The sequence below is a fragment of the Sinocyclocheilus grahami genome, unplaced genomic scaffold (genome assembly GCF_001515645.1).
Source record: "Sinocyclocheilus grahami isolate Dianchi unplaced genomic scaffold, SAMN03320097.WGS_v1.1 scaffold5.1, whole genome shotgun sequence".
Lineage (NCBI taxonomy): Eukaryota > Metazoa > Chordata > Actinopteri > Cypriniformes > Cyprinidae > Sinocyclocheilus > Sinocyclocheilus grahami.
Window position 1 is genome coordinate 170,902 of NW_015505184.1, and position 25,089 is coordinate 195,990.

The window sequence follows — 25,089 nt, forward strand, 5'->3', positions numbered from 1 at the left end:
CCAACAAGGAAGTGACTTAAACTATAATTCATCAACTGGCCGCTAGAGGCTGGCTGCAAAAGAGAGTCAATCCCATAGACTCCCCATGCTAAAATGCCCAACTTTACAGCAGAAAAAAACATGTTTACAGCCTGGTTAAAAAAATTATTTTGGTCTAGCTAATTTTGCCCTTCATGACAACTGTGAGGGGGTGATTTTTTTTTATAACTCGTCCGTTTAAATTGTATTAAGCCTTAAAGTTCTGCATAATTAAGGGCGTGGTCACTTAAGTCACCGGCAAGCTAGGTGGGCGTGGCTTCAGCAACCTGCTCCCGCCTCTTTGCCCATTTTCAATTATCTGGGAGTGACATGCTGCCAAGATGGCGACGGCTGCCTCCGCCCACTTTTGAGCTTCAAAAATGCTCTTTGGAAATCTACGGGTGATATCACGGACACTACGTCCATGTTTTTATACGGTCCATGACTACATCTTTTATATCGTTATCGAAGACGATATATATATATTAGTACAGTTTATTGACTTAAGATGACATGACCCCTTGTTTCACAGAATATTTAGAAAAACAGTTTGACAACAGAATTTGTATATTATCATGTTGTTGTCTTGTCTTAAACTTCCTTAACTTTATAACTCAAACTGTGTGTTTGTGAGAGCTCTGTGTTGCACTGAAAATGAATGGGAATTGAATGTGACATGAACCTTATGTTTGTTGATCTCTATGCTCGGGGGGTCCGCTGAATGAGTTTTTGCATGCCAGTGTGACGGGAATCTAAAGTGACACCGAAACAGTTCCCCTTTATCGGATACTCACACTGCACCAGGCTCTCCAGGAGACCCCTGTACTCCAGACATGAAGCATGCGTTCTGTAGGGATTTACAGGAGAGAGATTCCAATTAGGGAAAATGCGTCAAGATATTACTTCCAGGTCATGGAGTCCTTTGTAGCGACCGGGTATAAAAACTCTTGCTGGATTCACACTGTATTTTGCTTGTGAAACTTACAGTTTTGTCAATCCATGATGCACTTTTTGCTGTTTTCATACACTGCCACTCAATAGTTTGTGGTCAGTGAGAGTTTTTGAAAGAAATGTATATTTTTATTCAGCAAATATGCATTAAATTAATCAAGTGTCAGTAAAGATATTTATTTATTTATAAGATTTCTGTTTCAAATAAATGCTGTTCTTTTGAACTTTCTGTACATCAGTTGTAAGCAGCACAACTGTTTTTTTGTTTCTTGAGCAGCAAATCAGCATATCAGAATGATTTCTGAAGGATCATGTGACACTGAAGACTGGAGTAATGATGCTGAAAATTACTGTATTTTTGATCAAATAAATGTGGCATAAGCAAGTTCTTTCAAAAACAACAATCATGTTGACAAAAATATTTTAAACATTTCATTTCAGCACATTTTTGTACATTAAACAATGTTGTTAATTTGCTATCACTAAATCATGTATCTGCATTATAACAACTGCTGTACTTTTTATATATCCACATCATCGACTATTGAAAAATGCATCAGCCACTTTGGTCAACCATATATCCATATTTCACGTTAAAGATTTTGGTTACATATTTTGGAGCTAGTTTATTAAAAGAAATTCTTAGAAAACTTTTCTGCCTTATTTGTGTCAGTCCTGATAGATTTGACATTTTAATCTTGTTCCTCAGCCTTTAAAAAGGCATAAAGACTTAAAAATAAAATAAAACTGAAGATAATGTCAGACTTCACATTTATCCTTTTCCTGATCCTATTTTTGGTCTATTCTACAACCTAGTAGAAATCATAAAGTGCATTTTCTGCTTGAAGTGTTGTAGCTTTTAGTCTGTTGAGTGTGTAATCAATATGCTAGCTAACTAAAGTTAATTTTATCAGATATACGCATATAAAAAAAAGACCAAAAATATTGATGACTCACCTTGAAAAAATTAAATTACAAATATCACCTACTGTTGATGTCATGATGTAACATAACTACATTCTGGAAGGCCTGTTAGCTGTTTAAAAGTAAATGTATTATGCATTGTGTAGTGACTCAGCTCATGGGAAATATGAATAATTAACCATAACTAGTTATAATTAATTATGAATATTTTAGATCCGCTGTAGATATTTAGCTGACCTCTCAGGGTCAACTGTCTTGTCAATTCTAAGAACGTTAATTTCCTGGTTAAGGGAAATAACTTTCTTACTGTACAATTCTACAAAAGCTTGTAGCATAAATCTGCATGATTAAGTGACTCCAGTTATAAGCAAACAATGAACCACGTCAAGTGTGATACAAGTAAGGTTTTATTAACTACATAAACACTTAAACTTGTTTTTTTTTTCTTTTTCTTTGTGTTTTCTGTGAGCAGAAGTTTATTGAATTTGAAGATTCCCAAGACCAAGAGAAGAAGGACTTGCAGAACCATTTGGAAAGCCTGGCATCACATTCCCGTCAGCTGGAGCTGAAGATCAAGAACTATGCTGACCAGAGTGAGAATCACCTGCTTTATTGCCTCTTCTCATTCAATCTGACACTTCCATGATCTGACCATTTTTTTAAACCTTCATACATATGACTTCTACATAGGGCTGCACAATTAATCGAATTTCTAATCGCAATTACAATTATGGATGCCACAATTACGTAATCGTTAAAAGCGGCAATTAATCGTTCAAAGTCCACTTATGTTATTCTGTGTGCTTAAGATGTGTTTTTTTTTTCTTTCTACAGGTAATCTTAAGGGTTTTTCCACTGTTTTAATTCTAGTTTTAATATAACATTATAACATTTGAAGCTTAATGCTATAGAAAAGCAATAAAAGTTTTTCAGTTAATGTTTTCAGCTTGTTTATTTTCATCGGTTGCTTCAAACAATGGTATTTATCATTCAATGTAAATTGTGATAATCGTAATTAATAATCGCAATTACAATGTCAAGGGAATAATCGACAATTATGATTTTTGTCATAATCGTGCAGCCCTACTTTTACATGTTATATGTCCATGCATCTGCTCTAAATGTCCTGCTTCTGTTTTAGTATAATAGCTATAGTCCATAGTTTTGTACACTTTAACTGTTATGTGAAGTATTGGTTAAGTGTTCTTCACTCATGGCTCATAATAGAGTACTGTCCCATCATTCAATCTGCTCTCTCTCTTCTCAAACCATTACTGACCCTATTAATGGATCATTGATAATGAACAGTGGCCAATTTGCACAGCAAAGATTTGACAATTTCTTTCGCTTCAACATATAGCTGTTTGATACCTCATGGCTGTGAGTCATTATTGCGCAGATTGCCACTAAAGTGAAGTAGTTGGGTGTTAGCTATCTTACACTAATGTGATTTGCAAGGGCTGTTTGCTGTTCATTTGCATCAGGATTCAACAGATTAATTTGCCGTATTGTTTTCTGTCCAAATTCTATTAGTATAACCAAAGTCCCTTTAAGGCAAGTCATGTCACTCGGCGGCCATCTTTGAAATGCCTCTCTGGCATGCAAGTGCAGCTCCTATCTCTTTGAATGGGGAAACCTCAAATTCTCCAAAACTGTTCGCTAAGCTTATGATTAAATTTCATATTTGAAATCACCAATGAAATCCGACAACAACGGTATCATAAATGTTGTTTATTTTGCTCAAATAGCGTTAAAAAAAGCTTATTTTTCAGACTAGATCAGCCAGTGCACATGCGCAGTCCTAACCGCACATCTTGGAGCCTTGACTGTTTCTATAGCAACCAGGACTTCCAATGGCAGCTGCAGTGATTAGCGATTGGCTCTTTTGCTCAGAAGGTGGGGCTTCGTTCGATAGAGCGGCCCAAGAGTGACACGTCTTGGTTATTCTATAGTCTTTGGTATAACCTTTAAAGTAATAGCTCACCCAAAAATGAAAATTGAAATGAAAATTTATGAAAACGTACTTAAGCTGCAGGCCATACCAGATGTAGATAAGTTTGTTTCTTCATGGGAACAGATTTGGAGAAATGTAGCATTACATCACTTGCTCACCAATGGATGCTCTGCAGTGAATGGGTGCCGTCAGAATGAGTGTCCAATCAGCTGATAGAAACAGTCCATCAAGTCATGTCTTAAGAAGTAAAAATCAGCTAGTTTGTAATAAAAAAATTCATCATTACAACTTTAATCCGTTGATAAAGTACCAGTCCTTGGTCCATAATATTGCTTTCTGCTTCGAAAAAGTCTTCTCGCTTGAATCAGGAGAGAAATATGCATAGATCAAACACTGTTTACATGGATTGGAGTCGTGTGGAATACTTGTGGATTATTGTGATGTTGTTATCAGCTGTTTGAACTCTCATTCTGACGGCACCCATTCAACTGCAAATGATCCAATTGTGAGCAAGTGATGTAGTGTTGAATTTCTCTGACTCTGATGCAACTTGGATGCATCTTGGATGGCCTGAAGGTGAGTAAATATTTTTTAAAGAGTCATTTGCTGTGTTCATGTAACAATAGTTGAGCGTCTTTGTGCATAAAAATAAGTGAATCTCTTTAAAACAGTACAACAACCTTTATTAATGTTACTTTAAAATGCAGTAATTCTCTTTTTCAGACCACATGCACACAAACTCTCCTCTGCACATTTTAGAAAATAATTATGAATCACGTCAGAATAACCAACATAAGTTGTGACCAAATTTCATGATGCATTGCGTCTTTTCCTAAAGAATCGAAAACATAATTTGAATTGTTGTCAGAGCAAATATTTACACCCTTAGTAGTCTGGCTTTGAGTAAGGGAGCTTTGTCTGGTTTTGTATTAATGTGATTAATCGCTTCGGTCTTATTAAATGCAATGTTTTCTGTGGCCCTGAATAACATTACTCATGTTCTGTTGCTCGAAAACATCCGTAAAAACATCTAAACCAGGGTGAGTTCAGACTGAGTGTGTGCTAGAATACTTATATATACAATAGTACTTGTGGGTTATAATGATATTAATCAAGCACCAATACATGCTAATTATGGATGTCTGCTGTTTTAATCTGGCACTAATTAATTAATTCTGGCAGATTTGAAATGGATATCCGTTCTACTAAAATTCACTGTGCTGAAACTAAGTGTATAGACCGTGAATTAGCCGGTCTGATGGTGGGATGCATTGGGCAGTTCTGCTGCAGGCTTAGATTTAACCCTGGCAGCTAAAAGTGGATTTTGTTTTTGTGTCACCTCTTAAATCAAGCCTGTATAATATCCTCTGTGGATATTCTTTCTACAGAACAGCAAGTGTTTTAAAGGCCTCACTGAAAGCATCAGCTTTGCCCACTCAAACTAGTTTAAAATCTGGTTTCAGGCCAATTTAAATTGGCAAGCTGGTGCATGATTTTTCAGTGCTGTACAATGAACGGCGGGTCGTCATTGGTCATTTGGGACTTTCTAACCTGTGTTACGATGAAGACTGATATAATTAGCCTCGTTTCTCTGTCCTCATTTAGTTTTAGGCCCTTGTTCCAAGTTTGTACCTTGTGTTTACTAGACACCGCAAACTAACATTTTGCATGCAAAAAGATGACTAAATATTGCCTTTTTAAAAAAATAAAAAATAAATAAAACAGTTGATTGTAAAAAGAAACATTTTAAACACTTGTGGATGGAACTAAAGTACTGAAATCTTTTGCAAAAAGACTCTTTAATCATGCTTAATTTCTTTAATGTATTTTTACTTCTTTCTCAGTAAGTCGATTAGAGGAGCGAGAGGCTGAACTCAAGCGCGAGTATAATTCCCTTCATCTGCGGCATACAGAGGTAAGAGAGAGCAAATTCAACACCATGTAAATGACTAAGGCCATGCACACACTGCAATTTTGGGAGAGACAACCATATTATATATTAATCAAATATTGAATTTAAATGAAAGTACTTACAAAAGTTTGGGGTTAGTAAGATTTCTTTTAAATAAATTTTTACTTTTATTCAGCAAGAATGCATAAAAATGATAAAAAGGCACAGTAAAGCCATTTATAATGGTACAAATAGATTTTTATTTCAAATAAATGCTGTTCTTTTGAACATCAAAGAATCCTGAAAAAAATGTTTCATGGTTTCCTCAAAAATATGAAGCAGCACAACTGTTTTCAACATTGATAATAATAATAATAATAATAATAATAATAAATGTTTCTTGGGCAGCAAATCAGCATGTTTGAATGATTTCTGAAGGATCATGTGACACTGAAGTAATGATGCTGAAAGCTTTGCATCACAGGAATAAATTACACTTTACAATATATTCAAATACAAGGGTTATTTTAATAACATTTCACAATATTAATGTTTTTACTTTGATCAAATAAATGCAGGCTTGGTGAGCATAAAAGACGACTTTCAAAAATACAAACAAATCTTACCGACCTCAAACTTTTGAATGAATTGATAACCACATTTAGCTGTAGTATCTACCTGTAACTCTTTAAGGCCAATGAATCTGTCTATGTTTTGTTAAATTGTTCTTCAGATGATCCACAACTACATGGAACATGTGGAACGGATCCGGATACAGCAGACGGGAGGAGAGGCCTCTGACACAGCAACAATTGGCCGAGTTCGGTAAAATGAACATAATCCTCTAATCTGTGCTAAAAAGAAACAGACACCATCATGTAGTTGTTTTAAATAGTACTTTTGCATGATTGTTTATAGAAAATTAAGTAACATTAGAAAAAATGTTGATTACACACATTAATATTAATACATGATGCAGGTTAGTTTGTATCATGATTTTTGATCTTCTTCCTCTCATTAAACAGGAAAGAGCGGCCCCTGTCTCTGGGAATCTTCCCCATGTCCGGCGGTGGCACTTCACTGACACCTGACATCCAGGGCAGAGCCGAGACTCCTGGGATGGAGGGCTGGAGATTCAATAACCTCAGTCATCAGTGCTCTAACGCTAGCCTCAAGGTACAATAACATCACAGCATCTTCTACTGAGGGGATTATACAGCGCTAAGACAAATGTCCAGGGAATTTACACCAGGTCATGAGAAGAAAAGAATTGCTATAATAGATAAACGGCATAAAAGAACTCTGGGAAGAGATGATTGTAGATACACATTTGATGTCTTTGTTTTGTGCGCATATCCTCTGAAACAAACAAGATCTGTTTTTGTAAAGATACATGTTTGCTGGTGGATAGGGAAGAAAATATGAGCAGTGGTTGGTTGACAGATGTTGCCATGGAAACGTTAGGCAGTGATGACGCATTTTCAAGCATCCTGCAACATCGGCAATGACCTATTTTACCAAATTTACTACCAAAATACAGGTTTAAATAAGATTTTAGGGTTTGCGATGCAGTTAAATGACTACAGGGTTAAAGTTACTGTATTAAAGGGGTCATATAATGCGATTTCAAGTTTTCCTTTCTCTTTGGAGTGTTACAAGCTGTTCGTGAATAGATAAGATCCCTAAAGTTGCAAAGGCTAAAGTCTCAAACCCAAAGAGATATTCTTTATAAAAGTTAAGACTTGTCCACGCCCTGCTAAAACGCCTCATTTAAACACGCCCCCACATGTCTACATCACTGTGTGGGAAGATTTGCATAACACCGCCCAAATGTTCATGCAAAGAAAGAAGGCGTAACTTTGCTTCTCGCTGTAGTATTATTGCTGCTGCCACCATGTCGTAGAGACGCTGTGTGTTTCATTGTTTCCTCCAAAAGAGGACACAACTAGACATCAGTGGTTAAGTTGTATTTACAACACTGTTCCAGAACAGTTCAACCCAAATATTCAGATGTGTGCAACGCATTTTACGTAGGATGAGGAGCCTACAATGCCGGTGTTTCGGTGAATTCAGTTCCACTGTTTCCCCTTCGCCCGCACATGCTGACCACAGTCTATGATGCTGACAAATAATGCTGACTCACAGCCTGTAAGTACGTTTTCATATTTAAAGGATTTGCCGCTGATGATTCAAACGCAAGTTTTGAGCAGTGTAGAGTAGCGCTTGTTGTTTGTCGTTTCTCCGATCACAAATGCAGACATGGTTTTATGTTTACACGGCGTGATGCAGTGCAACGCGTAAAAAGACAGTGTAAGTCATTATAATCAGTAATTGTGTCCCCACTGGATGCAACAAATGCCTCTTTTGTAATGGGTTTACTGGTTTTGTCTCACGCCGGGACACGACATCACTTTTCAGAACGATGAGCTTTGTAAAAATCTACGCGTTTCAGAAAGGCGGGGCGTAGAGGAGAAACAATAATGTACAGTATGTGGAAAATAATGTGTTTTTTGAACCTTAAACCGCATAAACACATTTCATTACACTAAATACACAAAATAATGTTATTTTTTAGCAGCATCATATGACCCCTTTAACATCATTTATTTGACCTATACTTTAGGATGGGCTGTTATAAGCTTGTTGTGAGGATGTTTAGATAACATGTGTAATATGCAGTTATTCTGAAAATATTTTGCGGTTCATTTGGAAAAATTTTTTTTTTTTGAACTGGGTTCAATACTTCCTGATGTTCAATTTAAGAACATCAAATGGACCCTTTTCACATTTCCAGGGTTCTCAGAACTGGAAGTCCTTCTATAGTGGTGAAGAAACTACAGCAAATATAATTTTTGTTGTCCCATTTGATAGTGTTTCTCTGACTTTCCAAAAGAGGAAAAACATAGACCTATTGATTACAATAGTTGGAAGAGAGAAGAAGGTCAAATTTGCTGTCACTTCCTCAGCCATTGCATTAGAAATGCAGCAGCATTAACTAGTTTTCTGAAATGTAATGCCAATGTAACAAAGTATAGTGTTATAAACGAACTTTACATTTTTTAATAAACAAGTAAAAATATACAAAACTTCACAATGTGGAAGTGCGTCATGTGAAAAGGGTCCATTATACAGAACATTCACTCAATTTATATTAAAGCCTTTTTTCTTTACCTGAACTGATTTGATGCTTCGACATCCACGTTCACCTGCATGAAACATGGCAACATTAAGAATCTGAAGCTCTCTTCTATGGATCGCTACTTAAATGTTCTCATCCATAATAATGTTATGTTAGAGTTGTGTTTTCCCACCCACCAATGCTAGATCACAGCACAAACACATGTGAGCGCTAATGTGTTTTGTGTTTCAAACAAAAATAAGATGCCACGTCCCAATTTTCTTGTCCAAGCAGTTGGAGGCGGAGGACACTCCAAAGAAATGGGGTGGTAAGGATGTTCTGGAAGCTTGGGCCTCGCTGGCAAACGACTGCAAGGTAGCAAGGCTCTGTGGCAGCAGACAGTGTGTAGTGCAAATCACCGTTGTCCTCTAATAGTTGAATGTTTTTTTTAGTTTTTTTTTTACAGAAGGTTGTTTGGTGTCTTAACTGCATGCAACTACGGAGATGTAGAATGTCCAGATTAGTAATAAATGCTAATTAAAAAGAGCATGTTAACATGGAGTAATGCACAATTATTTTAGTAATTTAGGATATAGTTGCATAAAGGCAGACAGTGTGTAGTGCAAATCACCGTTGTCCTCTAATAGTTGAATGTTTTTTTTAGTTTTTTTTTACAGAAGGTTGTTTGGTGTCTTAACTGCATGCAACTACGGAGATGTAGAATGTCCAGATTAGTAATAAATGCTAATTAAAAAGAGCATGTTAACATGGAGTAATGCACAATTATTTTAGTAATTTAGGATATAGTTGCATAAAGCTAATGCATGGTGTTAATTTAGCTTTCACCGCATGTCATTTCAGTTTCACGCTGTCTTAGATTTCTTTCTTCATTTGCACATTTCTAACATTGTGTTATCAAAATGGTTGCTGACAGTGTCACTTCTTTAGTTGTAACACTTATTGGGGTTATAATTTAGTTTTAACCATTGTTGGGGAATGTTACTTATAAAGGAAGTGTTACCCTATTTCTTTACTCCTAATAAAAGTAACTGTTACATTTTTATAGTGGGAAAGTAATGTTAGTTTTGCATTATTTTGGATAAAGTGTGTGAAAGATATAGGTTAATAAAGGCTCAGTTTTAGTAGGTTAATATTTCTCTACAGTATAAATACCCCCAACACTTGGCTTTAACAGTTTTTCCTTCTTTTCTTTAAATTACTGCATTGGGTTGCATTTACAGCAGTGTTTTTAACTTATTTCATCAGCGTAAATGATATTTGCGTCGTTGTTTTGGGGTGTGTTGTGTAAATCTCTGTGTGTTGCATTAGTTTTTTGTAGAGATTGACTGATAATGGGTTTGGAATGGATGATATATTTCTTCTCTCCTGAATTGGCATGGTATTAATCGTGTATATATATCACTTTATTTAATATAGTGTTTGGATAAAATTATAAACTTATACATTTTTAAATGTGTATCCTAATAATCAGACAGCAAAGTTACAAAACAACTTTGCATTAATGTAATGGCATAACATGCATTTTTTTATTATTGTGTTGAAAAGCAGAAATTTAAGCTTTAAAATATTATTAGTAATATTGTAGTATTTACAATATTTCTGCATTTTAATTACAGGACACTTGGGAAAAAAAATAAAAATTCTGTATCAGTCCATCTCAATTTTTTGCCGTTCTAATCGCTGTTCTCTGATGTTTTGTTGTTGTTTTTGTATCATGTAAACTTACAGTTGCTTCAGTGAGTCTTGAACTAACTAGTTGTCTAGTTATTATTTGACACCAGTTTTTCAAAAACATTTGATGTCTACAGCAATGCCAGCATATTATCCATTATATATTTCGTTGTGTCTGTCCTGTGTGTGTTTGTGTGCCCACTGGTCTCACATCAGTTTGTCAAATGTTCGGGGGTTTAAGTGAATATCCCAACCCCTCTGTGTTTTCATGTTGCTTTCTCTCCTCTGTCACTGAGCTGTGATCTCTGACCTTCAGGTAATGAGCATTGTGTTTTGAATGATTTCAGGATGAGCTGTCTGACCTCAGCCAGGGAGGCTCAAAGTCTGTCACTCCCATGTCCACCACGGCCTCAGATTTGGCCCTGGACTCGCACAGAGAGGATGGAGACGGATTCTGGAAGAACACAGAGGTTCAGGCTGTTCCAGGGATCAGGAGCGTCTCTGCGGGTTAGACACTCTTTTACTGTGGATGGAATGCTTTACAGTTTTATTGTAAAATTGCACAATATTACTCAAATAGCGCTTTATTTAGTGGTCTACTCCCATTCAGAAGTTTGGGGTCGGTAAGATTGTTCTTATGCTCGGTGAGGCTACATTTATCAAAAATACAGTAAAACAGTAATATTGTGAAATATTATTACAATTTAAAATCACTTTTCTATTTGATTTTAAGAAGTAATTTATTCCTGTGATGTTAAAGTTGAATGTTCAGCATCATTACTCCAGTCTTCAGTGTCACATGATCCTTCAGAAATCAGTCTAATATGCTGATTTGCTGCTCAAACATTTATTATCAATGTTGAAAACTGTTGTGCTGCTTAATTTTTTTTTGTGGAAACCAAGATCCTTTTTTTCAGGATTCTTTGATTAGAAAGTTCAAACGAACAGCATTTACATAGAAATCTTTTATAATAATTTTGAAATCTTTACCGGTCACCTTCAAACACCTAATGCCTCTCTGCTGAATAAAATATTAATTTCTTAAAAGAAATGTACTGACCCCAAACATTTAAAAGGTAGTGTATGTAAGTCATTGCAATATAATGCAAAAATGCCTCTAAAATGGCATGCTAAGCTGTAGCAAACCATGTATTGTTTCAATGGGACTACTACCCATTATGCATTTTGACTGTGACTACCTTGTCGTCAAAGTGTATGAGTGGAAAAGACCAATTTCACCCACTTGTACGTATTGCAGATCACATTTTAAATTATGATAAATATGCAATTGTCCATTTTGATTATTCAGGTCTGGCCGATAATGAGGAGAAGTCAGATGTTCAGGCCATTATTGAGTCCACACCAGAGCTGGACATGGACCTCGGATATAAAGGTTCAAGGTAACCAGTGTGCCATAAATCTTTGTGTCTAAAATGTTTGAATGTGTCTATGATGCCCAGAAATACTGTTTAGGTTTAATAGGATTTTTTTTAAACTGAACTGAGTAGCTACAGTTTTACTCTCTCATATTAAAGGGGTCATATGATGTTGCTAAAAAGAACATTATTTTGTGTATTTGGTGTAATGAAATGGGTTTATGCGGTTTAAGGTTCAAAAAAGGTCTGAAAAGTGAGGTATGCTCTGATTGGCCAGCTATCCAGTGCGTTGTGATTGGCTGAATACCTCAAGCATGTGACGGAAATGTTACGCCCCTTACCATACTGTGATGGCGCGTCCCGGCCGGAGCGAAGAGACAAAACATTAAAACCCATTATAAACGAGGCATTTGTTGCATCCAGTGGGGACATAATTACGGATTATAATGATTTATACTCACACCAGAGCTGGACATGGACCTCGGATATAAAGGTTCAAGGTAACCAGTGTGCCATAAATCTTTGTCTAAAATGTTTGAATGTGTCTATGATGCCCAGAAATACTGTTTAGGTTTAATAGGATTTTTTTTTAACTGAACTGAGTAGCTACAGTTTTACTCTCTCATATTAAAGGGGTCATATGATGTTGCTAAAAAGAACATTATTTTGTGTATTTGGTGTAATGAAATATTATTTATTACTATTATTATTATTATATCTTGGTGCATAAAGATTATGCACCAAGAGCTTGTAACACTCCGAAGAGAAAGGAAAAATTTAAATCGCATCATATGACTCCCTTAAAGGGTCAGATCCTAAATCCAGTGCTGGTGTATAACTGAATAATGTAACCTGCTTGTTGCTGATGTGTTGAAGTACCCCGACCCGAGGGATTGAGAACATGGTGTTCGACCGAAATACAGAGTCTCTCTTTGAAGAAGTGTCGTCAGCAGGCACAGGTTTGATTGGAGACGTGGATGAAGGAGCAGATCTGTTGGGTATGTTTGTTGCTGTTCATTTTCAGATATTATGAAGGGAAAAACATATTACACAAACCTAAAACAGTTTTACTTGAGCATGATTTTTATTAACATCAAAGGAATAGTTCACCCAAAAATTTTCTGAGAATTTACTCACCCTCAGGTCATCCAAGATGTAGATGAGTTTGTTTCCTCATCAGAGCAGATTTGGAGAAATGTAGCATCACTTGCTCACCAATGGATCCTCTGCATTGAATGGGTGCCGTCAGAATGAGAGTCCAAACAGCTGATAAAAACATCACAATAATCCACAAGTAATCCACATGACTCGAGTCCATCAATTAACATCTTGTGAAGTGAAAAGCTGCATGTTTCTAAGAAACAAATTCATCATTAAGACATTTTTAATTTCAAACTGTTTTTTGCGGATAGAGTCCTCTATCTGTAATTTCTTTCTCCAGTAAAAAAGTAATCTTGTCTGAATCGGGAGAGAAATATGCACAGATCAAGCACCGTTTACAAGTGAAAATGGTCCAACACAGTTCCAAACAAATATGTCAGTGGATATTGATCGTTATTAAGGATTGTTTTTTTTCTGGCCAGAAGCAATGGTTTAAAGTTAAAAACACCTTAATGATGGATTTGTTTCTTACGAACATGCAGCTTTTCACTTCACAAGATGTTCATTGATGGACTGGAGTGGTGTGGATTATTGTGATGTTTTTATCAGCTGTTTGGACTCATTCTGACGGCACCCATTCACTGCTGAGGATCCATTGGTGAGCAAGTGATGTAACGATACATTCCTCCAAATCTTTCCTGATGAAGAAACAAACTCATCTTCATCTTGGATGACCTGAGGGTGAGCACATTTTCAGCAAATTTTAATTTTCATGTGCCATTTGCCATCATAATGAGATGAGCTCTGTGATGGTGGCACAGTCCCATGATGCTCTGTTTTGCATGTTGAACTGACCCAGATTTCTCTCTCCATGCCCTCTTATCCTGATCTTCCCTCTAACTGCAGTGGAGTACTCCGGTGTGTATGACATCCTTGCTTCTTTCTGTCAGTGAATCTTTGCTTGTGATTCAGTTAGCATCATTTTTGTATCTCAATCTTTCATCTGTTCCTCACACTTCTCCATACTTTCCTCTTTAACTGTATCATACAGTAGCAAATAATTCTAACCTTATGGCAGCAACATGACATGAACTTTTTCCACTACTATGTAGCATGATGTATCGCAGAATGATAGTGTTAAGGCCCGTTCACACCAAAGACAATAACCATAAAGATAACAATAAAGATATAGTTCTAAAAATCATTCTCAATATTAAAAAGAATAGCAGAGTGCACACCGCAGCTATAACGATAAAGGTACAGAGAAACTATATAATTGGAATCACTTTCAGAACAATTTTTTTTCAGCTGTAGTTAAGAAATATAACATTATCTAAAGTTTAAACGCACTTCAAAGTAATAATTTCATTGCTTTAATACTGTCCGATTTCTTTTATATATAAAGATTACAGTAAAAACAGTAATATTGTTAAATGTTATTGCAATTTATAGTAACTGTTTTCTGTTTTAGTAAGTTTTAAAATGCAGTTTATTCCTTTAAATTAATTTAATTGTGATACTTTTTTTCAGGATTCTTTGTTGAATATAAAGTTCAAAAGAACATAATTTATTTGAAATGGAAATCTTCTGTAACATGATAAATGTCTTCACTGTCACTTAAACGTGTCCATGCTAAGTAAAAGTAATTTATAAAAGTAGTAGTTTTTTTTTACAAAAAAATAAATAAATTGATCAGTTGCTGTGACGAACATGTTCCAACAAGATAATATAATGAAACAATGTGCATTACATGTTTTAAATATTCAATCTTTCAATTCAGTCACAAAGGCATTGTCACTTAGAAATAATAATATTGAGTGTCCCCAAAATCGTTTTTATAGCTCAAAAATAATTTTTATACCATACCCCAAAATTACTTTTGTACCTCAGTTTTTATTTAATCTTTTTCACAAATTGAAGCCTGGTTTCTCCTCCTACACTCATTGTTAGTAGCCAGCTTGTAGTTCACATTAGCCATAATATTAAGCAAACTTAAGCCTATAAACCTAGTTATATCTAATCTGAATGTGGTTGATCTGTCAGTGGTCTCTCTCCACTCTTTCCAGCATCTCTTGGTTTTTCTGTGACCTGTTAACTCTCACCTCACAGCTGTCCATTCCTGTTTCACTCTTCATGTGTCTGTCTCTCTGTCGAACACACGCAGTGCATGCGCTTTCACACCCGAGTCTGTCCGGTAAGACCATTCATACGGCCTGTCTAACCTGAAAACACAGGGCACGTAAAACTCATCTCCAAAGTTTTGAATCTTTAAATAGAGTTTTTATTATCATCACATTATTGCTTTGTCATCAGTTTGCCTCAGTTGTAGTGCTATTAGAGTTTTTTGTGATGTATTCTGCAGGCATGGGTCGTGAGGTGGAGAATCTCATTCAGGAAAATGTGCAGTTGCTTGAGACAAAGTGAGTAATATTGTATCTTTTTACAGTCTATTTACTGTTGTATGTTGCTTTGTTGTTGACACCGCATTGTTTGTGTGCGCAGAAATGCATTGAACGTGGTGAAGAACGATCTGATCGCTCGTGTGGATGAGCTCTCCTGTGAGAAGGAGGTTCTTCAGGGGGAGCTGGATGCGGTTTTGCAGGCCAAAGCCAAACTAGAGGAGAAAAACAAGGAGCTGGAGGAGGAACTCAAAAAGTGAGTCCTTGTTTCGACCAAATAATACAAAAACACCTGAGGGATGCATTCATATGCAGTTGTTCCGGCTCTAGTTATCATGCCTTAGTAGCTGTATTTGAAAATAAATCAAACATGACGTATTCAGGTTAATAGCCACAGGTGGTTTATCACATTAATGTGCGTCTTTTTTCATGGGAAGCTATTGCTATTTGGACTGTGTAATTAAATGTGTTACTAGATTGTACAGTTGCACTGAAAATGAGGGACTCATAAGAATATTTCATAACACAGAGTGAAAGCAGAGGCAGAGGAGGCCAAACAGAACAATAATAAAGAAAAAGATGAGGTAAGTATTAATATTTAAGTATCACAATAAATATAAGAGTCAGTGAGATTAAAACTATATAAAGTTATTAATTTTATATACATGTAACGTTTATTATTATTTATTAGCTCTAAAAAGGGGAATATTTATGACGAATTATAACTGGTTATGATTCATAATAAATATTTAGATTATATCTTCGAATTAACTGTAGCAGAATCAATATTACAATTATTTGATCTGTCCGTCCACCGAGCAGACAATATAATCATTTATCAATTCAAGGAATATTTATTTTCTGGCCACGGAACAATAAACTGTCCTTCTTTGTACAGTGCTAGCAGTAATTCTTAGCCAAATGTAGCAAAGGTTCAAACATTCATTGACTTGGAACTGTGAACAGTAAACAGAGACAATCCGTTGTGAATATAAGGGATTTAATAAAATGAAACTATATCTAACATATAACTAACTAAAACATATATACACAGAATGAAACAAAGTAAGGAAAAGAGAGAGAATAGGAAAGAATGGCAGTATTTCACATCACTTAACCACAACCTCTGAAAAATCATCAAAGAATCCAATAATCACCTTAAAAGGGACTGAAATTTAAACACGCATCTAAATAATTTGAAGCGGTTACTTGCATTGGTTTCGATCGCTGAAGAAGAGTCCGGATGCGGTAGATAACGGAGCTCTTTTGATGAGTTCGTGAGGAGTCAGCTGGAAGTTTTTACTTCTGGTTCCTCTGAAGAAGAAGTCCACAGCGACTAACGTTACTTGAAAGTAAAAACTGCCGGAAAATAAAACTCAAGAGGAAGGTCTTGAGAGTCCTGAAAGGTGTTGTCTCAAACGAAGAAGAAGTTTTCTGAGCACAAGTTATTTTGGGCTAATCGTTTTTGAGAGTTCCTATTCTGTGTGTTCTGACCAATGAGAGACATGGATTTTGAGCGGGAGAATCGTCTTTGTCTCTTGTTTTATGGCTCATTTGCATGCTTTATGGCCGGTCTGGAACATCCGTAGTTTTAACCCAAAATATCGTGCGAGTCATATGATGCGTTTCACAATCACATACTATACGTCATTGTCCGAGAAATGAAGAACGGGTGACATTGATACCAAGAAACAATAATCTGGAATAGATTAAACCAAAGATACACACATACACCTGAATATAAGTGTTTTATGGCTTTAACTAATACAAATAACGAGTGGTAACTCATCTAATCTAACAAGGGAATGTACACACCACATGCATATACCAGATACAATTATAACTGATTAATTATAGTCTAAAATAAAGAAATGTCTGTATGTGTGTGTGTGTGTTAGTTTGGGTGTGTGTGTGTGTGTGTATGTTTTCTTATAGTTATTATAAATTGCAATAACATTTAACAATATTACTGTTTTTACTGTAATCTTTATATATAAAAGAAATCGGACAGTATTAAAGCAATGAAATTATTACTATTATTTATTACTATTATTATTATTATATCTTGGTGCATAAAGATTATGCACCAAGAGCTTGTAACACTCCGAAGAGAAAGGAAAAATTTAAATCGCATCATATGACCCCCTTAAAGGGTCAGATCCTAAATCCAGTGCTGGTGTATAACTGAATAATGTAACCTGCTTGTTGCTGATGTGTTGAAGCACCCCGACCCGAGGGATTGAGAACATGGTGTTCGACCGAAATACAGAGTCTCTCTTTGAAGAAGTGTCGTCAGCAGGCACAGGTTTGATTGGAGACGTGGATGAAGGAGCAGATCTGTTGGGTATGTTTGTTGCTGTTCATTTTCAGATATTATGAAGGGAAAAACATATTACACAAACCTAAAACAGTTTTACTTGAGCATGATTTTTATTAACATCAAAGGAATAGTTCACCCAAAAATTTTCTGAGAATTTACTCACCCTCAGGTCATCCAAGATGTAGATGAGTTTGTTTCCTCATCAGAGCAGATTTGGAGAAATGTAGCATCACTTGCTCACCAATGGATCCTCTGCATTGAATGGGTGCCGTCAGAATGAGAGTCCAAACAGCTGATAAAAACATCACAATAATCCACAAGTAATCCACATGACTCGAGTCCATCAATTAACATCTTGTGAAGTGAAAAGCTGCATGTTTCTAAGAAACAAATTCATCATTAAGACATTTTTAATTTCAAACTGTTTTTTGCGGATAGAGTCCTCTATCTGTAATTTCTTTCTCCAGTAAAAAAGTAATCTTGTCTGAATCGGGAGAGAAATATGCACAGATCAAGCACCGTTTACAAGTGAAAATGGTCCAACACAGTTCCAAACAAATATGTCAGTGGATATTGATCGTTATTAAGGATTGTTTTTTTTCTGGCCAGAAGCAATGGTTTAAAGTTAAAAACACCTTAATGATGGATTTGTTTCTTACGAACATGCAGCTTTTCACTTCACAAGATGTTCATTGATGGACTGGAGTGGTGTGGATTATTGTGATGTTTTTATCAGCTGTTTGGACTCATTCTGACGGCACCCATTCACTGCTGAGGATCCATTGGTGAGCAAGTGATGTAACGATACATTCCTCCAAATCTTTCCTGATGAAGAAACAAACTCATCTTCATCTTGGATGACCTGAGGGTGAGCACATTTTCAGCAAATTTTAATTTTCATGTGCCATTTGCCATCATAATGAGATGAGCTCTGTGATGGTGGCACAGTCCCATGATGCTCTGTTTTGCATGTTGAACTGACCCAGATTTCTCTCTCCATGCCCTCTTATCCTGATCTTCCCTCTAACTGCAGTGGAGTACTCCGGTGTGTATGACATCCTTGCTTCTTTCTGTCAGTGAATCTTTGCTTGTGATTCAGTTAGCATCATTTTTGTATCTCAATCTTTCATCTGTTCCTCACACTTCTCCATACTTTCCTCTTTAACTGTATCATACAGTAGCAAATAATTCTAACCTTATGGCAGCAACATGACATGAACTTTTTCCACTACTATGTAGCATGATGTATCGCAGAATGATAGTGTTAAGGCCCGTTCACACCAAAGACAATAACCATAAAGATAACAATAAAGATATAGTTCTAAAAATCATTCTCAATATTAAAAAGAATAGCAGAGTGCACACCGCAGCTATAACGATAAAGGTACAGAGAAACTATATAATTGGAATCACTTTCAGAACAATTTTTTTTCAGCTGTAGTTAAGAAATATAACATTATCTAAAGTTTAAACGCACTTCAAAGTAATAATTTCATTGCTTTAATACTGTCCGATTTCTTTTATATATAAAGATTACAGTAAAAACAGTAATATTGTTAAATGTTATTGCAATTTATAGTAACTGTTTTCTGTTTTAGTAAGTTTTAAAATGCAGTTTATTCCTTTAAATTAATTTAATTGTGATACTTTTTTTCAGGATTCTTTGTTGAATATAAAGTTCAAAAGAACATAATTTATTTGAAATGGAAATCTTCTGTAACATGATAAATGTCTTCACTGTCACTTAAACGTGTCCATGCTAAGTAAAAGTAATTTATAAAAGTAGTAGTTTTTTTTTACAAAAAAATAAATAAATTGATCAGTTGCTGTGACGAACATGTTCCAACAAGATAATTTAATGAAACAATGTGCATTACATGTTTTAAATATTCAATCTTTCAATTCAGTCACAAAGGCATTGTCACTTAGAAATAATAATATTGAGTGTCCCCAAAATCGTTTTTATAGCTCAAAAATAATTTTTATACCATACCCCAAAATTACTTTTGTACCTCAGTTTTTATTTAATCTTTTTCACAAATTGAAGCCTGGTTTCTCCTCCTACACTCATTGTTAGTAGCCAGCTTGTAGTTCACATTAGCCATAATATTAAGCAAACTTAAGCCTATAAACCTAGTTATATCTAATCTGAATGTGGTTGATCTGTCAGTGGTCTCTCTCCACTCTTTCCAGCATCTCTTGGTTTTTCTGTGACCTGTTAACTCTCACCTCACAGCTGTCCATTCCTGTTTCACTCTTCATGTGTCTGTCTCTCTGTCGAACACACGCAGTGCATGCGCTTTCACACCCGAGTCTGTCCGGTAAGATCATTCATGTGGCCTGTCCAACTTTTATCTGTCTTAACCTGAAAACACAGGGCATTAAAAACTCATCCAACGTTTTGAATGTTTAAACAATGTTTTTATGATCACATTTTTGCTTTTGTCATCAGTTTGCCTTGGCTGTACTGTAATTAGAGCATTTTGTGTTGTATTCTGCAGGCATGGGTCGTGAGGTGGAGAATCTCATTCAGGAAAATGTGCAGTTGCTTGAGACAAAGTGAGTAATATTGTAGCTTTTTACAGTCTATTTACTGTTGTATGTTGCTTTGTTGTTGACACCGCATTGTTTGTGTGCGCAGAAATGCATTGAACGTGGTGAAGAACGATCTGATCGCTCGTGTGGACGAGCTCTCCTGTGAGAAGGAGGTTCTTCAGGGGGAGCTGGATGCGGTTTTGCAGGCCAAAGCCAAACTAGAGGAGAAAAACAAGGAGCTGGAGGAGGAACTCAAAAAGTGAGTCATTGTTTCAACCAAATAATACAAAAACGCCAAAGGGCTGCATTCATATGCAGTTGTTCAGGATCTAGTTATCATGTGGTAGTAGCCGAATTTTAGAATAAATCAAACATGACATATTCAGGTTAGTAGCCACAGGTGGTTTAGGTAACACCTAGGTAAAGGCCACCTTAATGTGCATCTTTTTCATGAGAAGCTATTGCTGCATGGACTGTGTAATTAAATGTGTAACTAGACTGTACAATTGCACTGAAAATGGGGGACTCATAAGAATATTTCATAACACAGAGTGAAAGCAGAGGCAGAGGAGGCCAAACAGAACAATAATAAAGAAAAAGATGAGGTAAGTATTAATATTTAAGTATCACAATAAATATAAGAGTCAGTGAGATTAAAACTATATAAAGTTATTAATTTTATATACATGTAACGTTTATTATTATTTATTAGCTCTAAAAAGGGGAATATTTATGACGAATTATAACTGGTTATGATTCATAATAAATATTTAGATTATATCTTCGAATTAACTGTAGCAGAATCAATATTACAATTATTTGATCTGTCCGTCCACCGAGCAGACAATATAATCATTTATCAATTCAAGGAATATTTATTTTCTGGCCACGGAACAATAAACTGTCCTTCTTTGTACAGTGCTAGCAGTAATTCTTAGCCAAATGTAGCAAAGGTTCAAACATTCATTGACTTGGAACTGTGAACAGTAAACAGAGACAATTCGTTGTGAATATAAGAGATTTAATAAAATGAAACTATATCTAACATATAACTACAGCAAGGATGCCTTAAATTGATCAGAAATGAAAGTGCTTTAAATAATGTTGCAAAAGATTTCGGTTTCAAATAAATGCTGTTCGTTCAAGTTTTCTATTCGTCAAAGAATCCTGAAAAAATATATATCAGGTTTCCACATTTATAATAATCAGCACAACTGTTTTTAACATTGATAATAATAATAATAAATGTTTCGTGAGGACCACATCAGCATATCAGAATGATTTCTGATGGATCATGTGACACTGAAGAGTCTGGAGTAATGATGTTGGAAATTCAGCTTTGATCACAGGAATAAATTATATTTTACAATATATTCAAATAGAAAACAGTTATTTTAAATTGTAATAATAGTTCACACCTAGGGTTGCAAAAAAGTGGAATATTTCCAGTAAATTTAGGAAACATTCCAGAAATTTTGTAAACTTTCCAGGATTTTTTGGAATATTCCAGGGATTTTTGGAAAGTTTCTGGAAATTTACTGGATATTTTCCACCCCTTTGCAACCTTAGTTCACAGTATTATTGATTTTACTGTAGAGACTTCTTTCAAAAACATGAACTTTTAAGCAGTACTGCATATTTCAGTTCTTCTGAAGCCATACGGTAGCTTTGTGTGAAGCCGTTTGCCACAGAAAATGTTGCCCTTACTCTCCAATACATATTCAAAATACATTCTTAGGTGAACTGTTCATTTCCTAGTTCACCATATTACATGATTTCTTTTAAAACAACATGCAACGATTAATACATGTTAAAATAATAATTGTTAGGCCCAAATGGTGTATGTAACTTCGTCTCCCCTTCTGTTGGGTTTCTGCAGAGCGATGTGCCCACAGCTCAGAGGAGGAGGTTCACACGGGTGGAGATGGCTCGAGTCCTGATGGAGCGAAACCAGTACAAGGAGAGACTGATGGAGCTGCAGGAGGCCGTCAGGTGGACGGAAATGATCCGGTAAACAAAGGATATCTCTAATTTGCTCTACAGTCCAAAATGGATGTTATGAGCATGTTGTTATACATACAGGTGCATCTCAATAAATTAGAATGTCGTGGAAAAGTTAATTTATTTCAGTAATTCAACTCAAATTGTGAAACTTGTGTATAAAATAAATTCAATGCACACAGACTGAAGTAGTTTAAGTCTTTGGTTCTTTTAATTGTGATGATTTTGGCTCACATTTAACAAAAACCCACCAATTCACTATCTCAACAAATTAGAATATGGTGACATGCTTATTGAGTACATGTACATACTGAACATAATGAACATACTTTTCAGAAGGCCAACAATTCACAAAAAAAAATTTTTTTATTGGTCTTATGAAGTATTCTAATTCTTTGAGAATTGTTGGGTTTTTGTTAAATGTGAGCCAAAATAATCACAATTAAAAGAACCAAAGACTTAAACTACTTCACTCTGTGTGCATTGAATTGATTTAATACACGAGTTTCACAATTTGAGTTGAATTACTGAAATAAATGAACTTTTCCATGACATTCTAATTTATTGAGATGCACCTGTAATATTATGAAAACGCGGTCGATAACTCTGGTGTAATTTGAACGGGAGCGGGTGGTCTAACAATATCCCGTTCCCGACGTCTTTTCAGAACAACATATCTGTCCTTTATTCTTATTGACCACCGGTACAGCCTGCACTCAGGACTGTTATGCGCTTGAACCAGCGCTTTCTGAGTCACGCATTTTATTTGCGAGGTCTGTGCGCAGCTTGTGAATAACGATGCTCAGAGCAGGCTGTAGCCTACCGGTGGTAAATACGGTCCTCAGACAGAACAGGCAGGTTGTCGATGAGTGACAGAGCGGACAGGGGCGGATCTAGTAAATAATTTTTAGAGTGGCAAAGGGGTGGCTTGGGATCTATGAGGGGTGGCAACACCGAAGCAAGCCCCCATGCATAGTTTTTGGGGGTTTATGGTCTGACATACACAGTTGTGTTCACAAATATTTTATAACCATTAAGTAATCATCTACTGTTTAAAATGAAAAATACATAACAACATTTCAATATCCATCATGGCACCAAGTCAATGCACAATATAAAAACTTCAACAGGTTATAAATGTTTCTGAGCTTGTATCACTAAAGAAGACATGCGGTTCTATTAAAATAGCATAGGCTACTTAGATGATATAAATCACATTTAGTGCAAGTTTAAGAGCAACAAAAACTTTTGAATTTCCAAACATTAGAAAGAAATACAATAATATCAAAGCACTGAAACTGGATCAGTTTTGAAAACAATGTTTGATTTTCTGTTATTAAAAGAGGTGGGAATGTCTGTAATCACCCAGAACAAACTCTATCAACCATGTACTCTAGCAATACCCCAGCAACTGCATAGCAAGAGCCTAGCAACCACCCAGAATATCCTAGCAACCAACTAGCAACACTTTAGCAAACATCTAACTGACCAAACCATTTACAGTCCATTTTACATTCTGCAATTTTAAACAAGACTTTAATACAAGCGAGCATAAATTTGTCTTTCAAACTTTTCAATCTAGTTATTACAGTTTTTCTTACAGGTTTTTTTCAACCGCTTGCATTTTCAAAACTTTGCCTCTTTTTTTCAAAACTTTACACACAAATCCAAGAATTGCACACATAAAATGCAAAATGCCTCGCGTCTCTTGCGAAATGAAGCACTGCATTCAAAATATCACAAACGCATCTCAAAAGCAAACATTTGAAAACACCTTTGCCATAATATTAATTCCTGTTAGATTTTTGTGTGTTACATAGAGAATTGTGTGTTGTGTTTTGCAAAAAGGGTTTTATGAAATTGAAAACTGAGAATTAGTGTATGGTTTTGCAGATTTGGTGTGTGCTTCTGGTGTTTGTGTCAGGTTTCAGAAATTGTGTGACAAGGAAAGATTTTGTGCAAGCAGTTGAAAAAAAACTGTAAATGCTTACACACAATTCAAATACACAGATGACTTTCCTGCCCAGTGAACACTGAGATCAATAGCACTGTAACAATAAAACTCTTACTAGGATTCAGGAATTATTTTTGCAGCTCAATGTCTACTTCTAATTACAGTAAACATAAATTAAATTACAGATACAGATGTATAATTCAGCAATGAACTTTTGGGCAAAAATCATTTTCGTTTTACTACTGTAAAGTAATCTTGCAGTAGATGAAAAGCACTAGAAAAGTTCAAATACCAAAGAATTGTATGAACTTGGCATGCACTACAATACAGTACAGTGCAAAAAGAAAATGTTTGCATCCTCTGCACATTTGGCCAAATTTCATTACAGTATACAGTACCATTGCAGTTTCTTGGTCTCCTGACACAAGACTATAGCTATATCTCTAGGCAGTCATTTCTCAGTTCTGCAAAAATGCAGTACACATAAAAAATGGTTACAAATAAAATTTGACAGTCTCACGCTTGAAGGTGTAGGCCTACAACATATGCTACGGTTTACTGTGCATATTGTAGGGTTTTTTCAGCTCTAAAAAGGGAAATATTTATGACTAATTATAACTGGTTATGATCAATAATAAATATTTAGATTATATCTTCGAATTAACTGTAGCAGAATCAATATTACAATTATTTGATCTGTCCGTCCACCGAGCAGACAATATAATCATTTATCAATTCAAGGAACTATTATTTTCCTGGCCAAGGAAGAATAAACTGTCCTTCTTTGTGCGGTGCTAGCAGTAATTTAGGAAAATGTAGCAAGGGTTCACACATTCATTGACTTCGAATTGTGAG

The 25,089-nt window shown here is 35.6% G+C and overlaps 1 protein-coding gene across 2 annotated transcripts in view; it reads left to right on the forward strand.

The window, feature by feature from the left end:
* LOC107583630 (C-Jun-amino-terminal kinase-interacting protein 4-like) overlaps positions 1-25,089 on the forward strand; it is a 61,236-nt gene that overhangs the window by 13,959 nt on the left and 22,188 nt on the right. Inside the window, exons 4-17 of one of the 2 annotated variants that reach the window (XM_016269928.1) lie at positions 2,366-2,486; positions 5,692-5,762; positions 6,472-6,563; positions 6,764-6,914; positions 9,151-9,231; positions 10,896-11,055; positions 11,858-11,948; positions 12,801-12,922; positions 13,932-13,943; positions 15,190-15,219; positions 15,388-15,445; positions 15,528-15,680; positions 15,954-16,008; positions 22,159-22,289. In XM_016269928.1, the coding sequence (XP_016125414.1) occupies positions 2,366-2,486; positions 5,692-5,762; positions 6,472-6,563; positions 6,764-6,914; positions 9,151-9,231; positions 10,896-11,055; positions 11,858-11,948; positions 12,801-12,922; positions 13,932-13,943; positions 15,190-15,219; positions 15,388-15,445; positions 15,528-15,680; positions 15,954-16,008; positions 22,159-22,289 (1,328 nt within the window). Of the gene's footprint in view, positions 1-2,365; positions 2,487-5,691; positions 5,763-6,471; positions 6,564-6,763; positions 6,915-9,150; positions 9,232-10,895; positions 11,056-11,857; positions 11,949-12,800; positions 12,923-13,931; positions 13,944-15,189; positions 15,220-15,387; positions 15,446-15,527; positions 15,681-15,953; positions 16,009-17,646; positions 17,769-18,777; positions 18,790-20,245; positions 20,304-20,385; positions 20,539-20,829; positions 20,885-22,158; positions 22,290-25,089 lie in introns of both variants that reach the window. The other variant, XM_016269920.1, reaches the window with a different exon arrangement.